This window comes from Ovis canadensis, chromosome 10, assembly GCF_042477335.2.
Source record: "Ovis canadensis isolate MfBH-ARS-UI-01 breed Bighorn chromosome 10, ARS-UI_OviCan_v2, whole genome shotgun sequence".
Classification (NCBI taxonomy): domain Eukaryota; kingdom Metazoa; phylum Chordata; class Mammalia; order Artiodactyla; family Bovidae; genus Ovis; species Ovis canadensis.
This window is the reverse complement of record NC_091254.1, coordinates 48,609,123-48,629,138: the sequence shown is the minus strand read 5'-3', so window position 1 is coordinate 48,629,138 and position 20,016 is coordinate 48,609,123. Positions and strand designations below refer to the sequence as shown.

Here is a 20,016-nt window from a genome sequence, read left to right as displayed (position 1 = left end):
CAGCCAAGCTGCCTTTTCAGAGGGCCTATCTTTTCAGTGTGAAGTGATTTTTTGAAATAATAACCTGTTTTTGTGTGTGTGTGACTAGCTTAAATTAGGTGGACTTGAAAATGGTTCTGCATGCAATTAGATTATGCTGTTTGGACAATACACTCACCTTGACCTAAAAAAAAGTCCTTCCTGTAATTAACACATGGCGATACGGTATGCAGTAATGCTTAGGACAGAGACAGCGTCTGCATCTCGGTTCCAGATTTGCCAGAGGCTGAACTTGACACACGACTCCCTTGTTGCGCTGCAGCTCCGTGTATTCGTCGTCAGGTCAGAGGTGCGCCTGTGCGGTCCATCCAGGACCTCATGGGAGGAGCCAGGGCACTGTCGAGGCCACACGTGGTTTCTCCACCGCCATAACTGACTGCTCCACTTTCAGCCACCTCTACAGTCGTCTTAAGAAATCATGCAGAATCTGCCAAACAGGCTAAAAGCCAGCACAATTTTTAAAAAAAATTATTTATTCCAAGATCCATGGGTTTGAGGCCTTTCACAAGTTATCACAGAAGTGAATACGGAACTCAGAAACAAGTGTTTGTAGCTGCAGCACTTAACAACAGAATCAGCATCACCATGACCCTGACCTAAAGGACTCAGGTGTCTCCCTTACGTAGAATCCATGAGGAAGGTCTCGAAGTCTAGGTCCAGGTCAGAAACCAGGGTGTTTACGAAGTCGTCGATAGAAGGACGCTTCTGAAGCATACCTGCCAACAGAGAGACAGACGGTCAGCCAGCTCGCTCAGGAACAGCACAGAGTGACGGACAGACAGCACGTCCACACGGTCAGGGACGCTCGGTTTCGGGAGCTGTGATCTGGGAACTAGGCTGTGCCAGAGTGTCCAGGCAGTGCCTGGGCTCTGAGCAGTTTCTTGTTTTATTGCCTTTTTTATACTATCTCACCAACACTTAGCTTAGAAATTTAGACCCAAATGTATTTTGGAGATATTACTATACCCTTGGAGCCCACTTGACCAAGAGTGCAAGGAACCACGCTCCAGGTTTGGGGGCCAGGGGTGTTCCCATCCAGGCCACCATCTGCAGTGGAACGTAGAGAGCTTCAGGCAGGCCTAGGGCTGGACACACAGACACGGTCACCCCCACTGGGGAACACGGCCACAGGGACTGGCCAAGGCCTGGCTTGTACAGTGGACACAAAGCAGCAGTGCCAACACAGCTTTGGCAGCCCCTCACTGGACCCTGTGTGCTCAGGAACAATACGGATGCCGTCATATTCTCACCAGAGCCCAAAGTACTTTCATCTGCATTCAAACCCAGGTCCTCACATCTCCGTCACAGGGGCCATCTGAGGAATAAGGACTGGCTATTGGAAGAGAATTCCGTTGCTGTGTCTTTAATTGCAAAACTAAAGTTCAAAGCAATTTTCTCTTTACAGTAAAATAGTTCCTAGGGACGAGAAAGGCCCCCTAGTCCTCCTGTGTCTCTGGCAGTGGGATGTGATGGCTCTGACGATGGCCAGACAGCGCCTTCCACTCTGCGTCTTGGAGACGCAGGCTTTCATGTACTCAGAGCAGTAAACCCTGTCTGCGCATTTCCTACGGGCCAGGGTTCTTAATGCAGAGAACAGCTGTGGGGCAAACACCATAACATGACTTTCGGTCAGATGTGTTAGCCTGTTTCACCATTCCCTTCCTTGTAACATTTGAAACATCCTGTAATTACAAACTGCTTCTAATTAAATGGTTAGAACTGTCAGGAGGTGGGGCTGACCGTCCCATGAAGAGTTCCTGTCACCTCCACCAGCTGTCCACAGACACGGGACCCACCACCTCAGGGCCACACCCTCTCCAGGGCCACCTGCAGCCACTTCTGCATCTCAGAGGACGGCCGCCGCGGGGCAAGCAGAGAAACGCACACACGCTCGGGGGAGTTTTAAATAAAACCTGGCCCAAGAAGAGTGGCTGGACCGTGGTATGTGTGCTGCGACCGGTGAAGATGAAGGTTCAGAGAGGACGCACTAACTTCCCAGGGCGGGAATTCTCCTGCCCCACGGCTGCAGTGTCCTCGCTTTAGTTAGATCTAAGTGTTTGCAAGTGTCAAAAGGAACTAACAACTTCTACACAGGGAATTAAAAACAAAATGTTTTCAGGCAGTTCCACAAATAAGAAAAGCTGAATTTAGCGTTTACATATGTAGATGGTAAAGATTTCAGCAACACGTGGATTTTTTTCATAAAGCTGGTGAAGATGTTCTCTGTGTCAAGTTTTAAGTCTTAAAAGGGTGGTGATGAGATGAGCAGTTTCATAGGCGCCCCCAGAACTTGCTGGAGGGCCAAGTCCAGAGCGGGTGGAGTTGACACACATTCTCTGGAGGGCAGGGGTGGGGGCCGCGGGGAGCTGAGACTGTAAAACAAAACCGAGGGTAACTTTCCCCCTCAGAGGGACATGTGGGCGGCAGTGTAAGAAAGACCGGCTGCAGGGAACCCTCAGGGAAGCAGAGTCCCGCCTGCCCGCCCTCCGCAGGCCCACAGGGAACAGCCCGTCAAGCAGTTACGATGACGATTTCATTTATTTTCCTCCTCCTTTTCCCCGAGAGGCAAACGGGCTGATAAAACCTGGGGCAAGCCCGAACGTTTCTGTCTCGTCTGCTCTGCTAAACCAGTGTTCACGACCTCGGAGGACCAGGAGGCTGTTCCAGGCCTGATGGCAGTGAACTAGGGTCTCCAGGGGTTCTGGGGCAGGCTCTGGGGGCCCTGCCCGAGCTGGGTGCTGGCCTGTGTGCAGCACCGTAGCCTGCTGCTCAGGGGCTGCCAGCTGCAGGTTATGTGTGTGCCCGCAGGGAACGCCATCCTGGCCACCACACTAGGGCGTCTAGGGGGCAGCTGGGCCCCAGGTATGGGCCCCCCTGCCTTCCTAACTCAGCTTGGTGCCAGCCCTGTGCCCCTCAGGGACCCACTCCCAGTCACAATGACAGGAGGCCTATGGACACCAGGGCAGTGAGTTGGTATGGGCAACGAAGCAGCTCGTCTACCCCAACACGGAGCCCAGAAGCTGCTTTCTCAGCTGGCTTTTGCTTTGCCCCTTGACTCTGCGGCCACCTCTGTACTGTTCCCCCAAATTCTTTTCTGCTTGGTCAGCCTGAGTTGGTGGTTTCTTACAAGAAGATTCCCACCTGATAAAGAGATTAGTTCACAAGTTATTAAAGAGAACTTAATGATACCCGGAGGACACTGGTATTTTTGTTTGAGGACCAACTTTCTAGACCCAGGGTTTGGGGTAAAAGCAAGCCCTTTCTGCTTTTTCTTTTCTCATTTAAATAACCACATCTTTCCACAGATAATGGAAACAGGTGACATACAGGCAGGCAGTGAGAGCTGTCTTGGCCTGAGACAGGGGAGAGTCTGTCTCTGCCCCCAGCCCCACCTCCTGTGGTGGGGGGATGCTGGGGGTAGGGTAAGAAGACAGGGATGCTCTCTCCAGAGCGCGTGGTTCCTGCTGAAACTGCGTCTTTCCTGGTGCAGCTGGAAGGACCTGCCCTTCCGCCTATGGGCCTCGTGGTGTGGCAGGCGCTCAAGGGCTGCATGTGGGCCCCGGAGCCCAGGAGAGGGGCGGGTGTGGCCCCCACACCCGAGGCCCTCAACACCGGAGGCGCCCGGGGTGGGTCACCCCCCAGTTCTTTCTAAATCAGAGATAAAAGCCCAGCACACTCCTACATTTCAGGCACAGTGCCGGTACTTGGCTCAAATGAAGGTATGTCAGCCAGGTTTCTATGAGAGTTAAGGCCAACAGGCATCATCTATTTAGGGATCACAGCCCAGCTCTGAACACCCCAGGGGAGCTGCCGTGGGGGCCAGCGCTGGGCACGTTGGGCTTTCAGGCTGAAGGGAACATTCCCTGGCTCAGCCCAGCATCTTACAACCTCAAATTTCTGGCTGTTCTCTCTGCTGACTGTCCCAAAGTCTCCCTCTGAAGGGTTAGTGAGGAGGAATACAGCAGACGGATAAAGTCCTCCTTTTCTGAACAAGCCTGAAGGTGCCCCTAAAGAGGGCACTGGGGGTTAGAGCCAGAGCTTGGGGAGTCACCCTGGTCAGCCGGTTCAGGGCCTTCGGCCCGGACTGGACTTCCAAGACTCACTCCTGCAAGCAGCAGCCCGAGCGGAGGCTGACTGGTGAGTGAAGTGTGTGTCTAAGGACCAGAACACCAGCAGGGTACAGTCTACACAGCTTGACTGCTGTAAGAATTGAGCATCGTGCACGGAACACGTGGGAAAGGCCCTGTAACTGGTAACAAGAACCATCAGTGAAAGTTCAAGGGCTGAAGGATGAGGTTGCTTATTTTCTGCACAAGCTGAATTTCAAAATGCTGTCTGTGATCAAGCATTTAGGGTTTTATCATCGGATACAATCCCGAGCTGATTATCCAGCTAATGAACCACAGCTTGCTTTGTATTCTCTGGCTTTTCCATCTGCTTTTGACGACATAACTTTATTTATGGAAAGAAGGAAACAGACATGGTAATTAAAATCAACCCCTTTTCTACCTGTTAGCAGCTGTGATACAAGGTTTACCAAAGAGAACATGGGGATGGTGGGCGAGTCCTGGGGATGAACAGCGGCGATGGCCACACGGGGCTGAGGGGCACTGAGCTGCACACTCACAGTGGTGAGAATGGGACATTTTGTGTCATGCACACTTTCCCACGACTTAAACAAGAAGGGGCCAGAAGCACTGAGACAGCCTGTGACTGGCCCACACACTCAGCTGCCGCGGCTCCGGCAACATGGGACGGCCCGGACTGCAGGTCATCCACGCGAGCCACCCTTGGGCCTGAGCACCCATCCCAACAGTTCACAGGATGCGTCGGACCACAGGTCATCCACGCAGACCGTGGACCACCCTTGGGCCTAAACACTCATCCCAACGGTTCACGGGGTGTGCCAGACCACGGGTCATCCATGCAGACCATGGACTGCCCTCGGGTTTGAACATCAATCCCAACAGTTTACGGGATGCGCTGGACCATGGGTCATCCATGCAGACTGTAGACCGCCCTTGGGTCTGAACACCCGTCCCAACAGTTCACGGCTACTTTTCATGCTGAGATAACTTTACGTGCCAAACTCGGCCAGATCGATGGGAACTGTAGCCCAAGCTGGCCTGGCCGTGTGAAGTGAGCTTTCTGAGGTCAGAGCTCACCCGAGGACCAGCTCTCCTGGGCCTCAACGTCTGGCTCCTCTCTCTCTCTTGTTCCGCAGTTTCCTGGGTTCCACACTGGGCTGCCCATGCTCTTCTCTAAAGGTGGTTCCACGACCTACTGTCGGTCCTGGGAAAATGAGGACATCAGCCAGAAGGGAAACTCCGTTCCTCCTTTGAGATGAAAACCTTCCCAGCCCCTCGGCCGGGCAGTACTTGTGCTGTTCGGAACTGGGCTCTGCCCCACGCCCTGCCTGTGGGCGGCCGGGCCCAGCATGTCCGGCCAGGTGAGAGCAGGATGTGGGAAGTGGAGCTGCAGACATGCCCTGTTCCTCATTAGTTTATCCCAGTTTCATCGTCGGATTTAACAATTCCGTTTACTGAGTACCTTTCTGGGTTAAAAAACATTTTGCCTTTTGAAGCTCTACATCTTCCTTAAACAAACACACCCACACATCAAACGTGTCCACGCCCTCTGAAAAACCAGTGCTTTTAGGAACGGGAGGCCGCAGCCTGGAGCACCCAGGTGCGCCTTCCGGGGAACTGGGGCTCTGTTCCCACGGCCGTGACTCTGGCTGCCGCTCACCTTTTCCTGACACTGTGGTCGCCCCGAGCCGCTGCACCCTGTGCCGGCCTCCCCGACACACTTCCCTCCCTCACTCCCGCTCTCCACGGGAGAAGAGGAGGTTCTGCCGGCCCGTGTGTGGTCAGGACCGCGGCCTGCCTGTGAGCGCGCACGCGTGTGTCCTCACTGAGTGAGGTCTCACTCTGCCGTGAAACCACTGCCGTGTGGAAGACAGAGACACCATCATCTCCGTCCCTGGGACGTCCTGCCCAGGGCACCGAGAGTATCATCTGCGCATCAGGGTACGAAGCGACTCACCACCGGCTGTGGTGACAGAGCGGCCAGCAGGTGCAGCGCCGACACGCACAGAGCCGTGCCCAACGTGAGCGCGCCCTGGTCTACCCGAGAAGAAGTCAGAGACACCAGCAGTCCACACACCACGGGGGTGGGGAGCGCCTGAGCCTCAGCTCTTCCAGTCCTGTCTCCACGGGGTGACCTTGGGCAGGAGGTGAACCGAGCACCCTGGGACCACAGACACGAGGGGACAGACGCAGCGTGCTCGGCAGGGGCAGCCCCCGGCCCCAGGGTCAGTGTGGCTGTCACTGTGCTTCTCCTGCCAGCACCCTCCCGCCTCCTGTCCGTTCAACTCTAGACACAAAGGCAGCAGCAGTCAGTCAAGAATCTCAGGAAAACTGGGGCACAGGGCTACTGCAACATTTTAATAAAATGCTCATCCTCAAGGGAAAAGAAAGTGCAGGAAGAAGACAAAAATGTAGGACTGAAATTATACAGTTAATTTGAGGGTGTGATTTAAGCTTTCAAGAATTTTTAAAATTAAAGCTCCGTTTTGCTTAAACTGATTGAAGGACGATGTGAGTGGAGTTCAGCTGCTGTCCCGAGCCTGCCGCTGAACACACTCAGTGCCGAGAGGAGAAGGGCTTACTTGACGTACCCCAACTTACGTGATGGGGTCGAGTATTTGAGGCATGCAGACTTGGACGTTAAGGGAGGGTTGTCCTGTCTAACAGACTTTAATGTAAAGAAGAACTATTAAGTGGGAAAATCAGGTTTAGGTACAGTCATCCTTAATCTAGTTTCGTTATTAGTGACGTTATGTACAGAGTCGTGAGGAGAGGGTTTCTTTAGAGACGGCCAGAAAGACTCAGTCACTAGGAGATACCTTGCAAATGACCTTTCAGGAGCTAACCTGGTTAAACCCAGAGAAACGTCCCTTCTCTGTGCTCTTTGGACACCTCAAGAGCTGGGTAGCAAATGTGTTTCCATCCCTCCACTGAAGCTGCCCGCGGGCTCTGCAGTGAGAGTAGAGCAGGGCTCCGCCCTGGGATGCCTGAGGTTGAGGCTCACGGCCCTCGGCCGTGCAGGTCGCTGAGGGCTGTGTGTCCTGGGGGGCAAGGGGAAGGGCCTCGGCCTTGCTTCTGTGAAGGGGGTCATACCTCCCAGAGCAAACGCTGGCCTGTTAAGGGGCCACTGTTGCCCTGTCACCGTCCCCAGACTGGTCCTGAAAGCGACTCTTTGTGCTGTGCTGACATGCTGCGACCGTGACCAAGCAGGTCACCCGGAGCTGTGGGGGCAGGAGCCTGGGCGGCCCGGGGGAGAGGAGGAGCTGGACCTGTAGCCGCAGGGAGCGTGCAGTGGACACAGCCACCCGCCAGGGCCTGAACACATGCGGTGTGCGATGCAAAGTACGGTGAACACAGTACAAATTAAATTCTGCTTACAAGTTACCTTCCCCAGAGGCTTTTCCTTGTTGCTAGCAAAACACGTTGGTTGAATTTATTCACTGGAACACCGACAATATCAACAGCAGGAAAATGCAAGGACCATGAAGGCTTCAGGGCCACATTTACAGACAGAAAAACCTGTCCTTTCCTGACAGAGCGACTCCTCCTACCCGGGCGAAGCTGTCACCCACACCCCAGGTCTAAGAAACACCCATCTGTTTCTGGCCTGTGTCTGCGGTTATCTGACTGCTCTGTCAACAATTCCTGGGATCCCACAACCCGTTTGTTTAGAAAAATGAAAAGTTGCACTGTTTCCGGGAGGACACCTTCTCTTCTTGGTTTATCCTGTGTTGGAAACACTCACCTTGTCTTCACTTTTAGCTCTTTGCACCTCTGTTCACTGAAGGTTTGACCCGAGCTGTTTATAAGCAGAGAATGTGATGAGCTCTTGGAAGGGGGGGCTGTAGAGGCTGCTGCCTGCCTCCAAGACAGATGATGGACTGGACACCCTGGGGGACGGGGGCGTGCGGGACACGGCTGCAGACTTGGGTCTGATACCCGCTAACGGGAGGGGCACATCCAGAGCCTCCTCGCCCCTCGCCAGGAGGCCTGTCCCGCAGGCTCAGGTCTCTCTAACTCTATGTTACCTGTGTCTGTTGTGCTGGCGCGGGATGCCCGTCTTCTCCCTCAGATCCCTCTGTGCTCCTCCGTATCACTCCGTCTGCTACTCACTCCTTCCAGTGTCTTTTAATTTCAGTTACTCAATTTCTTCATTTCTGATTGGGTCTTTTTCATGTTTTCTAGTTCCTTATTAGAATTCTCACTGTGCTCATGTATTCTTTTCTCTATTTCAGTTAACATTTTTATTACCAACGCTTTCAACTCTTTATCTGATACATTTTTGTTATTTTTCAGGGTTTTTTCTTGCTTTTTAACTGAGAGCACGTCCTCTGCCTCTGTGAATTCAGGTGAAACAGGACCTGTTGAAGGGCTGTTGTCACGAGGGTGTGTTCCTGTACAGACTGTGTGAGTCTGATGCCTTTGTGGGGAGAGCTGGCTGTGACCTGGACACACGTTGTGTGTTTGCTCAGGGTGAGCTGGAAGCTGTTGCTGTGGTGGGGCTGGAGGCAGGCGTGAAGCAAGGCTTCCTTTCTGCTCGGTGGCCATCACTGCTCTACTGGGGGGTGGGGTCTGACCCCAGGATGCTGGAGAAGGAGCCCCGAGATCAGGCCTGGGCCCTCTCTGCTCTGGAGTGCTTCCCCTTCTCCTTGCACGGGACCCGTCGCAGAGGCCGGGGCTGGAGCTGGGATGCCCGCAGGCGCTGCCCTCGGCTGACATGGCCTCGGGTGCAGGCCCCTCTGTCCCTCACAGCCTGTCCCTGCGCTGTCGTGGGGCTGTGCCGTGTGGCCTCCTTGTGCGCTGGATGACGGGGCCCACTCCCCAAGGCGTGGTCTCTGCCTCCCCGAGTCCCCTCCCAGGGCGCAGGCCTGAGCTCTGTGCCCACTCCCTCAGCTGCCCACGCACAAGTCCTGCTGCCAGTCTCTAGGTTCCGGTGGGAATCGCTGCACGCATGCGTGGATTTCTGATGCGTTCTTGGGGAAGGTGAGCCCCACGCTCTCCTCTACTTCACCATCTTGTTGGACCCCCCATAATCACGTTTTTAATGGCCAAAGAAACATCTGGCCTTCTAGGTAAACACGTAAGTGCATTCGCGTAACAGAGCCTGCAGGCAGGCCCTCTGCGGGGTCGGCACGGTGGGGCCCAGCCGCCACCTCCTCTGAGAGTCGAGACTCCGCTCGGGGCCCTGACTGTGACCACCTGGGAACGAGGACCCGGGAGCAGCGTCCATCACCTCACGTCGCCCCAGGGGTCGGGATCAACGTGACTCGCTGGTGCTGACCGTGAACACCAGGCAGGCAGTGCTTCTCCCTTCCTTCCAGAGCACAGGATGGAAAGGGCTGTCACTGTGCGGCCCACACTCGGGGGACACAGTGCCCAGTGCCTCGAGGGGGCACACCTGCAGCACGCACCTGAGTTTTCCCGCACGAGAGGCCCGTCCCGTCTGTTTTTCAGCCACTCCTGTCAGGATGCGCTCCTGCTGCCTACTCTGTGTGTGTCACGCCCTAACGCTGCCTCATTTACTGTTTTGCTCAAACTGTTGACGTTCTGGCCACTGTGAGTTCATTTATCGTGAGCGGGGCTCCCCTGACACACACACCCACCAGACCACGCGTGCTCCTGAGCACATGGTCCTCTCCCAGGCGGGGACCCCGGGCCAGCCCTGCCCCGGGGAGCCCCTGGCCCTCCAGCAGGGAGGGCGTCAGACCTTCTCCCCTAGAGGAAGGTGTCGGAACAAGCTCGAGTGCTCCCGGACCAAGGAGGCTTCTATGGGAAAGCGAAGTTTTCTTTACACACAGGGACAAGGGTCGCCCTGTGGAATATACAAACCATAAATTCTGACTTATTTCTAGAATAAAAATAATATGCAACAAGTTAGAAGAGATGATATAGGATAACTAGGGCAAAAACGAATGTGTTTTGAAAACCACAGAGCTGGGCAGAAATGTAAGGCATTATGATTTTAATCAGCTTATGGAGAGGCCCTGTGGGCTTCTAGACTTGGGTTCCGTGAGTCAGTCTGGCAACACAGAAAAACTGAAGGGAGTTTCACTGAGGACTGACTCATTTATCTACATTTCTTTTCATCTTATCTGATGTTTGGTACTTTTTGAAACTCTGTCAAGTTAGAACATTCTCTGTCTATGGGCACACTGCTTTTGGCCAGAAGTCATAAAGCTAAGAGTTTCTTTTCTGGAAAGGGGACCAGGAATAAAGCTGTTTAACTTTTAAAAATAACCGCTTGAAAGACTAAACTCTTGGGCTTTGCCCTTTCCTGTCCCCACAGAACTCTCTGTGCAGAGGCTGCAGGGGGCACGGGGACCCACAACCAGCGGTGGAAACGTGAGACCCAGCGGGCAGGGCACATACGTGGCTGTGGTCAGCCTCGTCCGGGGCCCAGCATGCCAGAGTGTGCCCGCACATGAGGGGGATGGATCCGTCAAGGAGCTCATGGGGACATACGGGACAGAGAAGTTCACTGCTGGTCAATGGGTGTCAGGCAGGGCTTGCCAACGGGAATAGTTAGGATGTGGCATTAAACACACACAGACTTTGGGGAATCACTGAGGCCTCCAGGCACAGGCCACTGACACCCTCACAAGTCTAAGACCCACCCAGACTCAAGTCAGACATTACAGACGAGCTGAGGAAGACACGTGAACCTCAGGGTCCGTGGGGACGGGGGGCAGGACCGAGCTCACAGGGTTCAGAGAGCAGCAGGGCAGGAGGCACAGGAAGGGAAGGTTTTTCACCACGCTGGGTTTTTCTAGTCTTTTAAAGATAAAGTCTGAACTTAGGAACAAAACAAGGGCCACTTACTCAAGACCTTTGGGTAACATGGAAGAAAGATAGAGCGGTCTGCGAGGGAGGACGGACCCTCCTGGGAGGAATTCACCTCTCTTCTCAGAGTGTGAGGCAGCACCGCTCTGACTCCACCAGCCTCCTCGGGGGCACCAGGTACCACCTCATTTGCACGCTTATCTTCCTCCAAGAGAGCCATTCAGTTTCTGAAGAGTTTGTGAGAGACACTGTTCACCATGGCACACCTGAAGCTTTCCAGTATGTTTTTGAAAATGACAAAATGAATACAGCATATATCATCATGGTTTTATTTTAAGCAAAAAGTAAGTTCTCTTATTACCAAGAAATGTGATGCTTAAACCAGAGAACACTGCAGGGTATGGAATGTGCAAAGATTGCAACTTTCCCCAGAATTCTTGGATTTGGTCAGGTGTTGGCATCTTATGTTTAGTGGAGGATTAAGTAACTAAATATTCTACTTAAAACATCCTCCTTATATGTGCTATGGATGTGTTTAAAACAAGATAAGGACATGACCTGAAGATTAGAAAGAAGTGGTTTTTTTTTTTTTTCCCTGCATATAGTAGCATCATTTTATTACAGCTGTACCAATGTTTTATATTGTAATTTAAAGTGAGAATCTGAGTATAAGTAAAAGGTGTAATTCATGTCATGGCAATAATATTTAGAGAGAGCTTCTTGGGACTCTAAAAGTGCTTATATGTGTCTTGCTGCTGCTGCTGCTGCTAAGTTGCTTCAGTCGTGTCTGACTCTGTGTGACCCCATAGACGGCAGCCTACCAGGCTCCCCCATCCCTGGGATTCTCCAGGCAAGAACACTGGAGTGGGTTGCCATTTCCTTCTCCAATGCATGAAAGTGAAAGTGAAGTCGCTCAGTCGTGTCCAGCTCTAGCAACCCCATGGACTATGGCCTACCAGGCTCCTCCGTCCATGGGATTTTCCAGGCAAGAGTACTGGAGCTGGTCCCATTGCCTTCTCTGTCAGACAAATATCTGATAGCATCAACAAAGCATCTGATAACTATGATACTTGTCATGGGCTTCATAGACAACCAAACCTTTTTCTTTTTAATTGAAGGATAATTGCTTTACAATGTTGTGTTAGTTTCTGTTGTACAAGAATGTCAATCAACTATAAGTATACATATATCCCCTCCCTCTTAAGGCTCCCTTTGACCCTCCCATCCCACCCCTCTGGGTCATCACACAGCACCGAGCCGAGCTCCCCACCAGCCAGCTGTCTCATACGGGGCGTGTATGTGTATCAATGTTACCCTCTCAATTTGTCCCCCTCGCCCTCCCCTCCTGTGTTCACAAGCCCATTCTCTGAGTGTGTGTTCGTTTCCTGCCCTGCAAATAAGCCACACTCTGCTTCCTTTAGGGAAGCTGACCATCTCGAGTAACTCAGTAAAGCACCAGAGCTGCTGCCTGCAGATCTACTTCTGTTTTACTGTGTAAGGACTTTCCCCCGCCTTTGAGGAAGGAAATGGCTTTTTAACTATGATTTTGTTTTCTTCAAGTGGCATTTAGAGTTTTGAGAGGGATTCTGTGGATTTACCCCGGGGCTCCTGGGCAGAGTTAGGAGAGAAGCCTGTGTGTGGAGATCCGTGCAGACCCTGCCCACCGAGTGAGTAACCTTCAAGCTCACCTGTGCCGTGTTCGTCACTCAGATCCCAAGCATGACGCAGGGAGTCCTGACTGACAAGCGGCTTGAGGCTCCTCTCAATGCTCACTCTTAGGTGAGTTAGGAGGTTAATCAGTTGGTATTTGGTCACAGAGGTACACAACTTGAGAGTAAGGGCTCTGTTTCTTTACCTCCCACTAGTTAAGAGAACCCTTTATGTGTCCCTAGTAAGTAGTTAGAATAGACGAAGCACCTATGTTTTCACAGAAGAGTAAGACCAGCTAGACTGAGCTGTCCCTCCCAACTCTGACGTGTCCATCACTGCTCAAGGCTGTGAGCCACAGTCCAGGACGGTCCTGAGTTGGGGCTCAGGCTGGCCACGCACACACAGAAGAGGGGGTGCCCCTGATGGTCTTGTCCTACAAATCCCACCCTGTGGGGTGACAGCAAGCATCACACCCTCTGTTGTGTGTGGAGGAGTGGGTCTTGGGGGATGGTATCAGGAAGATGTTAGTGCCCGTGAGCAGAGCCAGCTGCAATCCGGATGCTCTATCTTCTCTAGCCTGAACCACAGGCCTGCTTTTCTCTTGTGAGTATGAGTTTCAGCGTGGAAAAATACTAAGGTTCCTGACACAAAAATGTTTCATATGAAGCACACACTTGCTGGAGAGATGACACAGCAAGCTTAGAAGCAGAGAAGAAAAATACACCGAAAGGGGAAACCCTGAAAAGGATTTGGTATTCTCCTCTGGCTGGGGCCGTACGTGGGCTCATGTTTACATGTGCGGGCGTGCAGACGTGGGGTCGGGAGGGGCACCTGAGTGCCGCCGCTGGGAGCTCTCTCCCAGGACCCCTGTCACAGTGGGCTGCCCGTCTCCACGGCCCACCAGCCAAGTGCGTGCACGTTTACCTGAGTCCACACGAAATGTGCAGCCAGCTGTCCTGGGCTCTGAAGGCACAGGTTTGAGCCTGGCTCCGCTGTGCCCTGCCATGTGCAGGCTGGCCCTGAGCTGACCCCATCAGCGGGAGGGCAGAAGGAGCAGCCTCCTCAGGGGGCTGCTTAGGAGAGTCAGCCGTCAGCGCCTCATCACGAGGGCGCCCTGAGGTGATCCTGAGGGGAGGCCAGGGCTCACCCCGAAGCAGGGCAGGGCTGGGCTGGCTGACCCACGTTATGCGCTTGCCACGGTGTCGGGCAGACCGAGCCTGGATGTGCGCACCTTCCCAGGAGGGCTGTGCACTCAGGGTTGTCTCCAGCGCCAGGCACGGCAGCAGCTCTCCGCCACGGGGCTGGAATGGACACAGCCCTTCCTGTGAGGACAGCCGTGCAGACCCAGGCAGCAGCTCTCAGCCATGGGGCTGGGATGGACACGGCCCTTCCCACGAGGACAGCAGTACAGACCCGGGCAGCAGACATCACCTCACCCCTCACTAGCAGGACTGCAGGGTTCAGCCTGAAGGCAGCACTGCCCCACTCAGGGCCTCCTCCTGCTGCGCCGTCAGAGGACCCGCCGCAGTGATGCCCACACCCCAAGACACCACCACCCACCTCTCCTTGAAATACCATGACAGTCTCTCCCATTCACAATTAGATTTTCGTCCAAAACGCACAGGAAAACAAGCACTGTGCTATGTCACAGAACAGACTTAAGTAGGTTCTAATTTTGAAACAAGTAAAAAAAACCCACCCTGATGCCATGGAATTTCTAACAATGTATATAGCCGGGCTTTCATGAGAGAGAAGAAATGAGTTCTTTAGGCTACCCACTGTAACCCATCAAAAGCTAAGACAAGTTTTCTGAGAATTTCCAACAAGTTTCCGATTAGCATGTTAGTAACATTTTGAGAGCTAAAGCCTGAAATTTTTTCCTCATCTAAGTCAGTCAGTCACTGACTTGTCATCTGGGGACACAGTGAGACACCCTCGCAGCCACGTGCAAGGCTGAAGCATCCTCTCTTTAAAAGAAAAACCAAAATATGAACAGCTTTCATCACAGATGATGCAAAACACACACACAGCTCAAAAACCTTAGAGCGCGTCTCACTTTGGCTCACCTTGCACCATAAGCATGGGCTCCCTGCCCCCGCCGTGGGCCAGCATCTCCCGGCGATAGCGCTCCCCCGCCGCCCTGCAGAGACGGGGTTGTTAGCACACCTTCACACACCCCCCACACCCCTGAACCCCCAGATGAAGCCACACGGATGTCACAGTCACAGAAGCCCACCCTCCATCATCTTCTAGTTTCTAAACATCCGATTCCTATCTTCACCTTACTCTACAGAGACCAGCAGTGATATGTTCACCCTAAGAGCACAACTCTAGTTTTCACTTTGTTTGTAGCAAGCATGCGCTTTGTAAAAAGGATTGTGTGTTACATATCTCCTCCTCCATCATCTTTAGGATTACTTCAGTGAAGAGGAGAGATTTGAAACCATTTATGCCATTCTCTCAGCAAAGAACTGGAGATGGCACCCAGCAAACAGAAAAACAACAGTGACGCAAGAGTGAAGGCATAAAAACGTTCAGGAGAGGCCTTGGCGATGGTCAGAGACTGTGGGGACAGCAAAATAGGCAGACTGGAGGCCTGTTTTCACAGACAGAAATTCTCCAAGTTAGTGACACCTGAAAACAAGTTATTTGGTGCTGAAAGCGAAAGTTGCAATTGTGTTCGATTCTTTGCGACCCCATGGACTATAGCCTATCAGGCTCCTCTGTCCATGGAATTTTCCAGGCAAGAGTACTGGAGTGGGTTGCCATATCCTTCTCCAGGGGATCTTCCCGACCCAGGGATCGGACCCAGGTCTCCTGCATTGCAGGCAGACGCTTTTACCATCTGAACACCAGGGAAGCCTACCTTTTAAAAAAGAAAATGCAACTCCTTTAATGCAAAATAACTAAAGTTAAGTAAATAATGCTTTCTTTCCACTATTTCTGGAGGCTCTTTATGTGGGCGATTTTGTGACTGTGGTTTCTAACCTGGAATGTTGCTAGCATTTCAGCATCAAACACACACTGACATCAGATGCTAATCCTGGCTCCATCCTGAAGGGAGCGCTGGGGTGGCGTGTGCCCCAGACAGGACCATGGGCGGAGGCCAGGGACAGGCAGCTAGAGGCCCGCCTGCCCGCGGCTGCCCCGGCCAGCCTCGGCTCTGCTGCCTGGCTTCCAGCCTGGAGACTTTTCAGAACAGGGACCAAAAAGGATCTTTTGATAGAGCTTAGACATTTTCTAGTCCAATGAGTATTTTTACTAGCTTACTTTTACATGTCCATAAAATTACAGCAACTGCATGTCTAGGCGAGAATGCGTACATGGGGAACACATGTTCTTAAGGATATGTGGTTTTCTAGTAAAGTGTGATTCCTTTAAACAAGAAAGTATTTTGCCTATTTTATATAAATCTTCGGTAAAGAACTATAATCCCCAGAGTTGATTCATGGTATTCAATTTAGGCTTTAGAGCCTTTGAAAGTAATAAAATCTAAACAGCAGCCCAAATGTCCACGGAGGTACAGAGGGTGGGAGATGAAATAGCATGTGGGCACCGGGCTGTAAAACACTTAAGAGACTCTATTACATCAGCTTCAACTGAGAATGACTATTAACTGAGAAAACTCAAGCTTTTGCCAAATGACATGAAGAGCTGAGGGGGGTGGGGTTGTGAGGAGTGAAGGACTAGGGATCAGCAGACCTCATCTTGGTCTGGTTTGTTCACTGTGATGCCTTGAACAAATCGCAGGGCCCTTCTGAGCCTCTGTCTCCCCTCTGAGAACACTCTGTGCCACGGATGTGGGACTGATGTGTACCTGCTGGGGGCGTCTGAGGCCCCCACCTTAGCCCCACCATCTGTGTGGCAAGGGGAAAGGACGCCCTGAGAGACTGCAAGCCCAGATGGGAATTTGTGCTCTGCTTTCAAAGGACGCACCTTCTCGGGACTCGTGAACTGGAACTGGCCTCTCTGGCCCCCCCAGGAGGATGCCCAGCTCACAGTGGCCCAGTTTCCTGCAGGGTCCAGGTGAGTTCTGGGCAGCTGGCCTCGGATGCAGGGGTGCAGGCCGTGAAACCCCCAGGTCTGTTACCTGTTGAAAGGGTCTTGCCGGAAGCACTCTCTCCAGACCATGGACGCCACGGCCCTGGACATCAGGTAGGAGTAGTACTTGGCACCATAACCCACTAGGTGGCTGAAGCGCAGCTGCCAGGCCTGCCGGACAGAAGAGACACAGGAAGGGTGAGCCTGCACACATGTCCCTCCGTCTCCCCCGACAGGGCGGCCCTCACGCCAGCACCCTCCACGTCGTCACACTCGAAGCTGAGGAGCAAGTCCCCACCAGCCCGCAGGCTGGGGCTCAGCCCCCAGGATCCCGGAGTGAGACCAACCGTGGAGACGGGCCTCTGAAATGAGGCTGCTGGGGTGGCCCAAGGCCAACAGGGCTGGGTTACGTGGGTCACACAAGATGGGGAGACCAGGGAGGACAGGGCAGGAAGGCGACTGCCACGAGCCCAGCACAGGCTTCAGGAGGGCTGCCCTGACCCCGACTGCTCTATACAAGCTCACTGCCGCTGGACTTGGGTCGGACAGAAAGAGAGAGGAGGCTTAGCCTCGTGGCAGGAGCGTTAGTCCCGAGCAGGACACGTCCACGATCCCGTCTGGGAGGCCCGCAGTGACGACAGTGACGCTGTCACCATCAGAAGAGCCTCCCCTGGCGAACTCCTGGCACGTGCTGTCTCTGGATGGGAGCTGAAAACAAGCTGCCGTGGCTGCCTGGCAGGAAGCAGGCTCGCCCCGAGGGGTGGCTCCCTGGCAGAGCCGCTGCTACCAGAGCCTGTCCTCAGCAGGCGCTTCTCTGAGACAAACCTGACCTGCAGGCGTAATCCTACTGTCTCTTCATGGATGCTTCAGCTGACAGGAGAGAAAAGAAAACTGAAGCCTACGTTTCTAAACTAAGGTAATCATTGTCTAATACATCCTTTCACACCCTGGAAAATAAAGTATGGAGTTTCACCATCATAATACAGGTTTAACTAGATAAACAACTTCTCCCTAATTGACTACGCTGCAAACAACAGACAGCCCCTGGGGTCAGTGGCGTGGCCGACCTGAGGACACCCCGGCCCTCCCCGCGGCACGGGGCCCTGAGCGTGGCCCGCGAGCGCTACCACAGCTGGCCTGGTTTGGGTCACACGCAGAGCAGAAATTTCCCTAAGAACAAGGTCCGGGGGCACAGCAGGCACTCACTGCTGTCTGTGAACGGCGGGGTGGACAGGACGCACACCTCACAGCTGCGTCACAGCGGTTCCTCACAGGCTGGACTCTGGACCGAGACCAGGAGGCCGGCGCCCAGGAACAACGCCCGCCCCACAAGCAAGAGGGCGTCGCGGCACCAAGAACACATCAGGGCCTCAGGCTGACTCTGAAGCACAGCTGGTGTTTTTCTTCCTAAAGAACTCTTTGCCTGCCCTATATGACAGTTGTTGTAAGACTGGCGGCCGGCTTTGGCACCAGAGGCCAGGTCTGGACTGTGTACAGCATCTGCGTGGTGTCTCCTCGTGTGCGATTCACTCTCCGTCAAGCCTCGCAGACTCAACAAGCCAGGGGCCAGCAGGACCGCACAGGCTGGCGGAGGCCGGCGTGCCCCGTGCCCCCGCCGTGAGCAGGGCTGAAGGACAGCAAGACCGTGAGCGCTCGTGCGCCAGCCCTGTGTGCAGCCCTCCCTCCGGGCTGTCCGCCCCCTGCACGAGCAGCACTTTGCCCGGGCTGTGTCCCGAGAGGCCCAGCCCTGGGTGTCCAGAGCATCCACCCGACCATGCGGGGACCAGGGGACCCCCCCGCCACACCTGCCTTCTCAGGTGAATATTCTCTATCAGTGTGTGTACCTGTTTCCATGACGTCATACAGACAAGTATTTCTAATAAAAAGTCCCCACTGACATTTTACCAAAACCTGTGAAACAGTAGTGCCAAACACACAGGGATTCTGTCTGGAATAAGGCGATTTTAGGGGAAACCCAGCCGCCACGGGGGGTGCTCCCTGCAGGCCCCGTCCTCCGTGGACGCTTGCGTGGGCCTTAGCCCCTGAGTGCGGGCAGGTCTGACCGTCGGGACTCGGCAGAAGAACACGCTGTCGGGGTGGGGGATTCGGCCTGAGGGCCACGGGGTCCAACAGCTGACAGCAAGCAGGGAGTCAGCCTGCAAACATGAGAATTCTGCCAAGAACCCGGGTGGAGCAGGCAAGCCCCAGGTAAGACCTCCATCCGGCCAACACCCCAACTGCCACCCCACCCTCAGGAGCCGTGAGCTGGCTTAGCCACGAGTGCATGGCGGCGTGTGGCATGGCAGTAGGAGACACACACCGGTATCTACTTGAGAACAGAGGGCTGGGCTTCCCTGCTGGCTCAGTGGTAAAGACTCTACCTGCCAGCACAGGGGACACGGGTTCAATCCCTGATCTGGGAAGACCCTGCGTGCCTTGGAGCAATGAAGCCGGAGCACAGATGCAGCAAGCCTGTGCTCTAGAGCCCGGAAGCTGCAACCGTGAGCCCGAGGGCCTGTGCTCCACAGTGAGAGGCCCGAGCTTCTCAACTGCAGGAGCCCCTGCTCGCCACAGCTAGGCAAAGCCCACACACAGCAACCGCGACCATGCGGCTGTAAATAAAGAAGATTATCAGGAAAAAAAAAAAGAATTAGAGCTGTGCTCAGAAGTATTAACAAGAGAAGCAAACTGAAAATTAAGAATGGATACCAATGATGCTTATTAAAGTGTATCCCTGTGTCTTCATGAAAATTTTTCGAGGAAGGTATTTTTACAAATATTTTATAATTTTTAATAATTATTATTTTTAACAGTTTCTACTTTATAGCAGACTCAAAAGCATAAGGGGGTCAAGGCCGTGGGCAGGCCCTGCCCAGCATCCCCGAGTCTGCCTTGCCCAGCTGGCCCTGGCCTGCACCACTGCCCCCCGGGTCTACGGTTACTCAGGGTGGCCGTGCGCCAGCAGTGGGTGTAAGTGCAGACCAGGTGCTTCAGAAGACAGTGGCTCACCCCCGAAACCTCTTTCCCTTCCTGCTCCCCTGGAAGAAGCAGGAGCCAGACCCACACCTGGGACTCAGGGAAGCCACAAGCGGAGGAGCCCCTGGCCCGACCTGCTTGCCTCTGCCTTCGGGCTTATCTCACTTCACACATTGTTGACCTAGGGGCTTCTGCAGAAACTAACGGCTGTGGCCCACAATTTGTTCTTTAAATGAATACTGAAAGACTCTGGTCAGTAAGTAGTTAAGTCACTGTCAGTTCAGTTCAGTTCAGTCGCTCAGTCGTGTCCAACTCTTTGTGACCCCATGAATCGCAGCACGCCAGGCCTCCCTGTCCATCACCATCTCCCGGAGTTCACTTAGACTCACGTCCATCGAGTCCATGATGCCATCCAGCCATCTCATCCTCGGTCGTCCCCTTC

General features: G+C 53.7%; 1 protein-coding gene across 1 annotated transcript in view; it reads right to left on the bottom strand.

The window, feature by feature from the left end:
* Positions 1-494: 494 nt before the first annotated feature.
* MIPEP (mitochondrial intermediate peptidase) overlaps positions 495-20,016 on the bottom strand; it is a 79,774-nt gene continuing 60,252 nt past the window's right edge. Inside the window, exons 17-19 of the mRNA XM_069602292.1 lie at positions 16,648-16,769; positions 14,624-14,697; positions 495-755 (exon numbers count right to left, since the gene is read on the bottom strand). Of these exons, the coding sequence (XP_069458393.1) occupies positions 658-755; positions 14,624-14,697; positions 16,648-16,769 (294 nt within the window). The 3' untranslated portion in view covers positions 495-657. The remainder of the gene's footprint in view (positions 756-14,623; positions 14,698-16,647; positions 16,770-20,016) is intronic.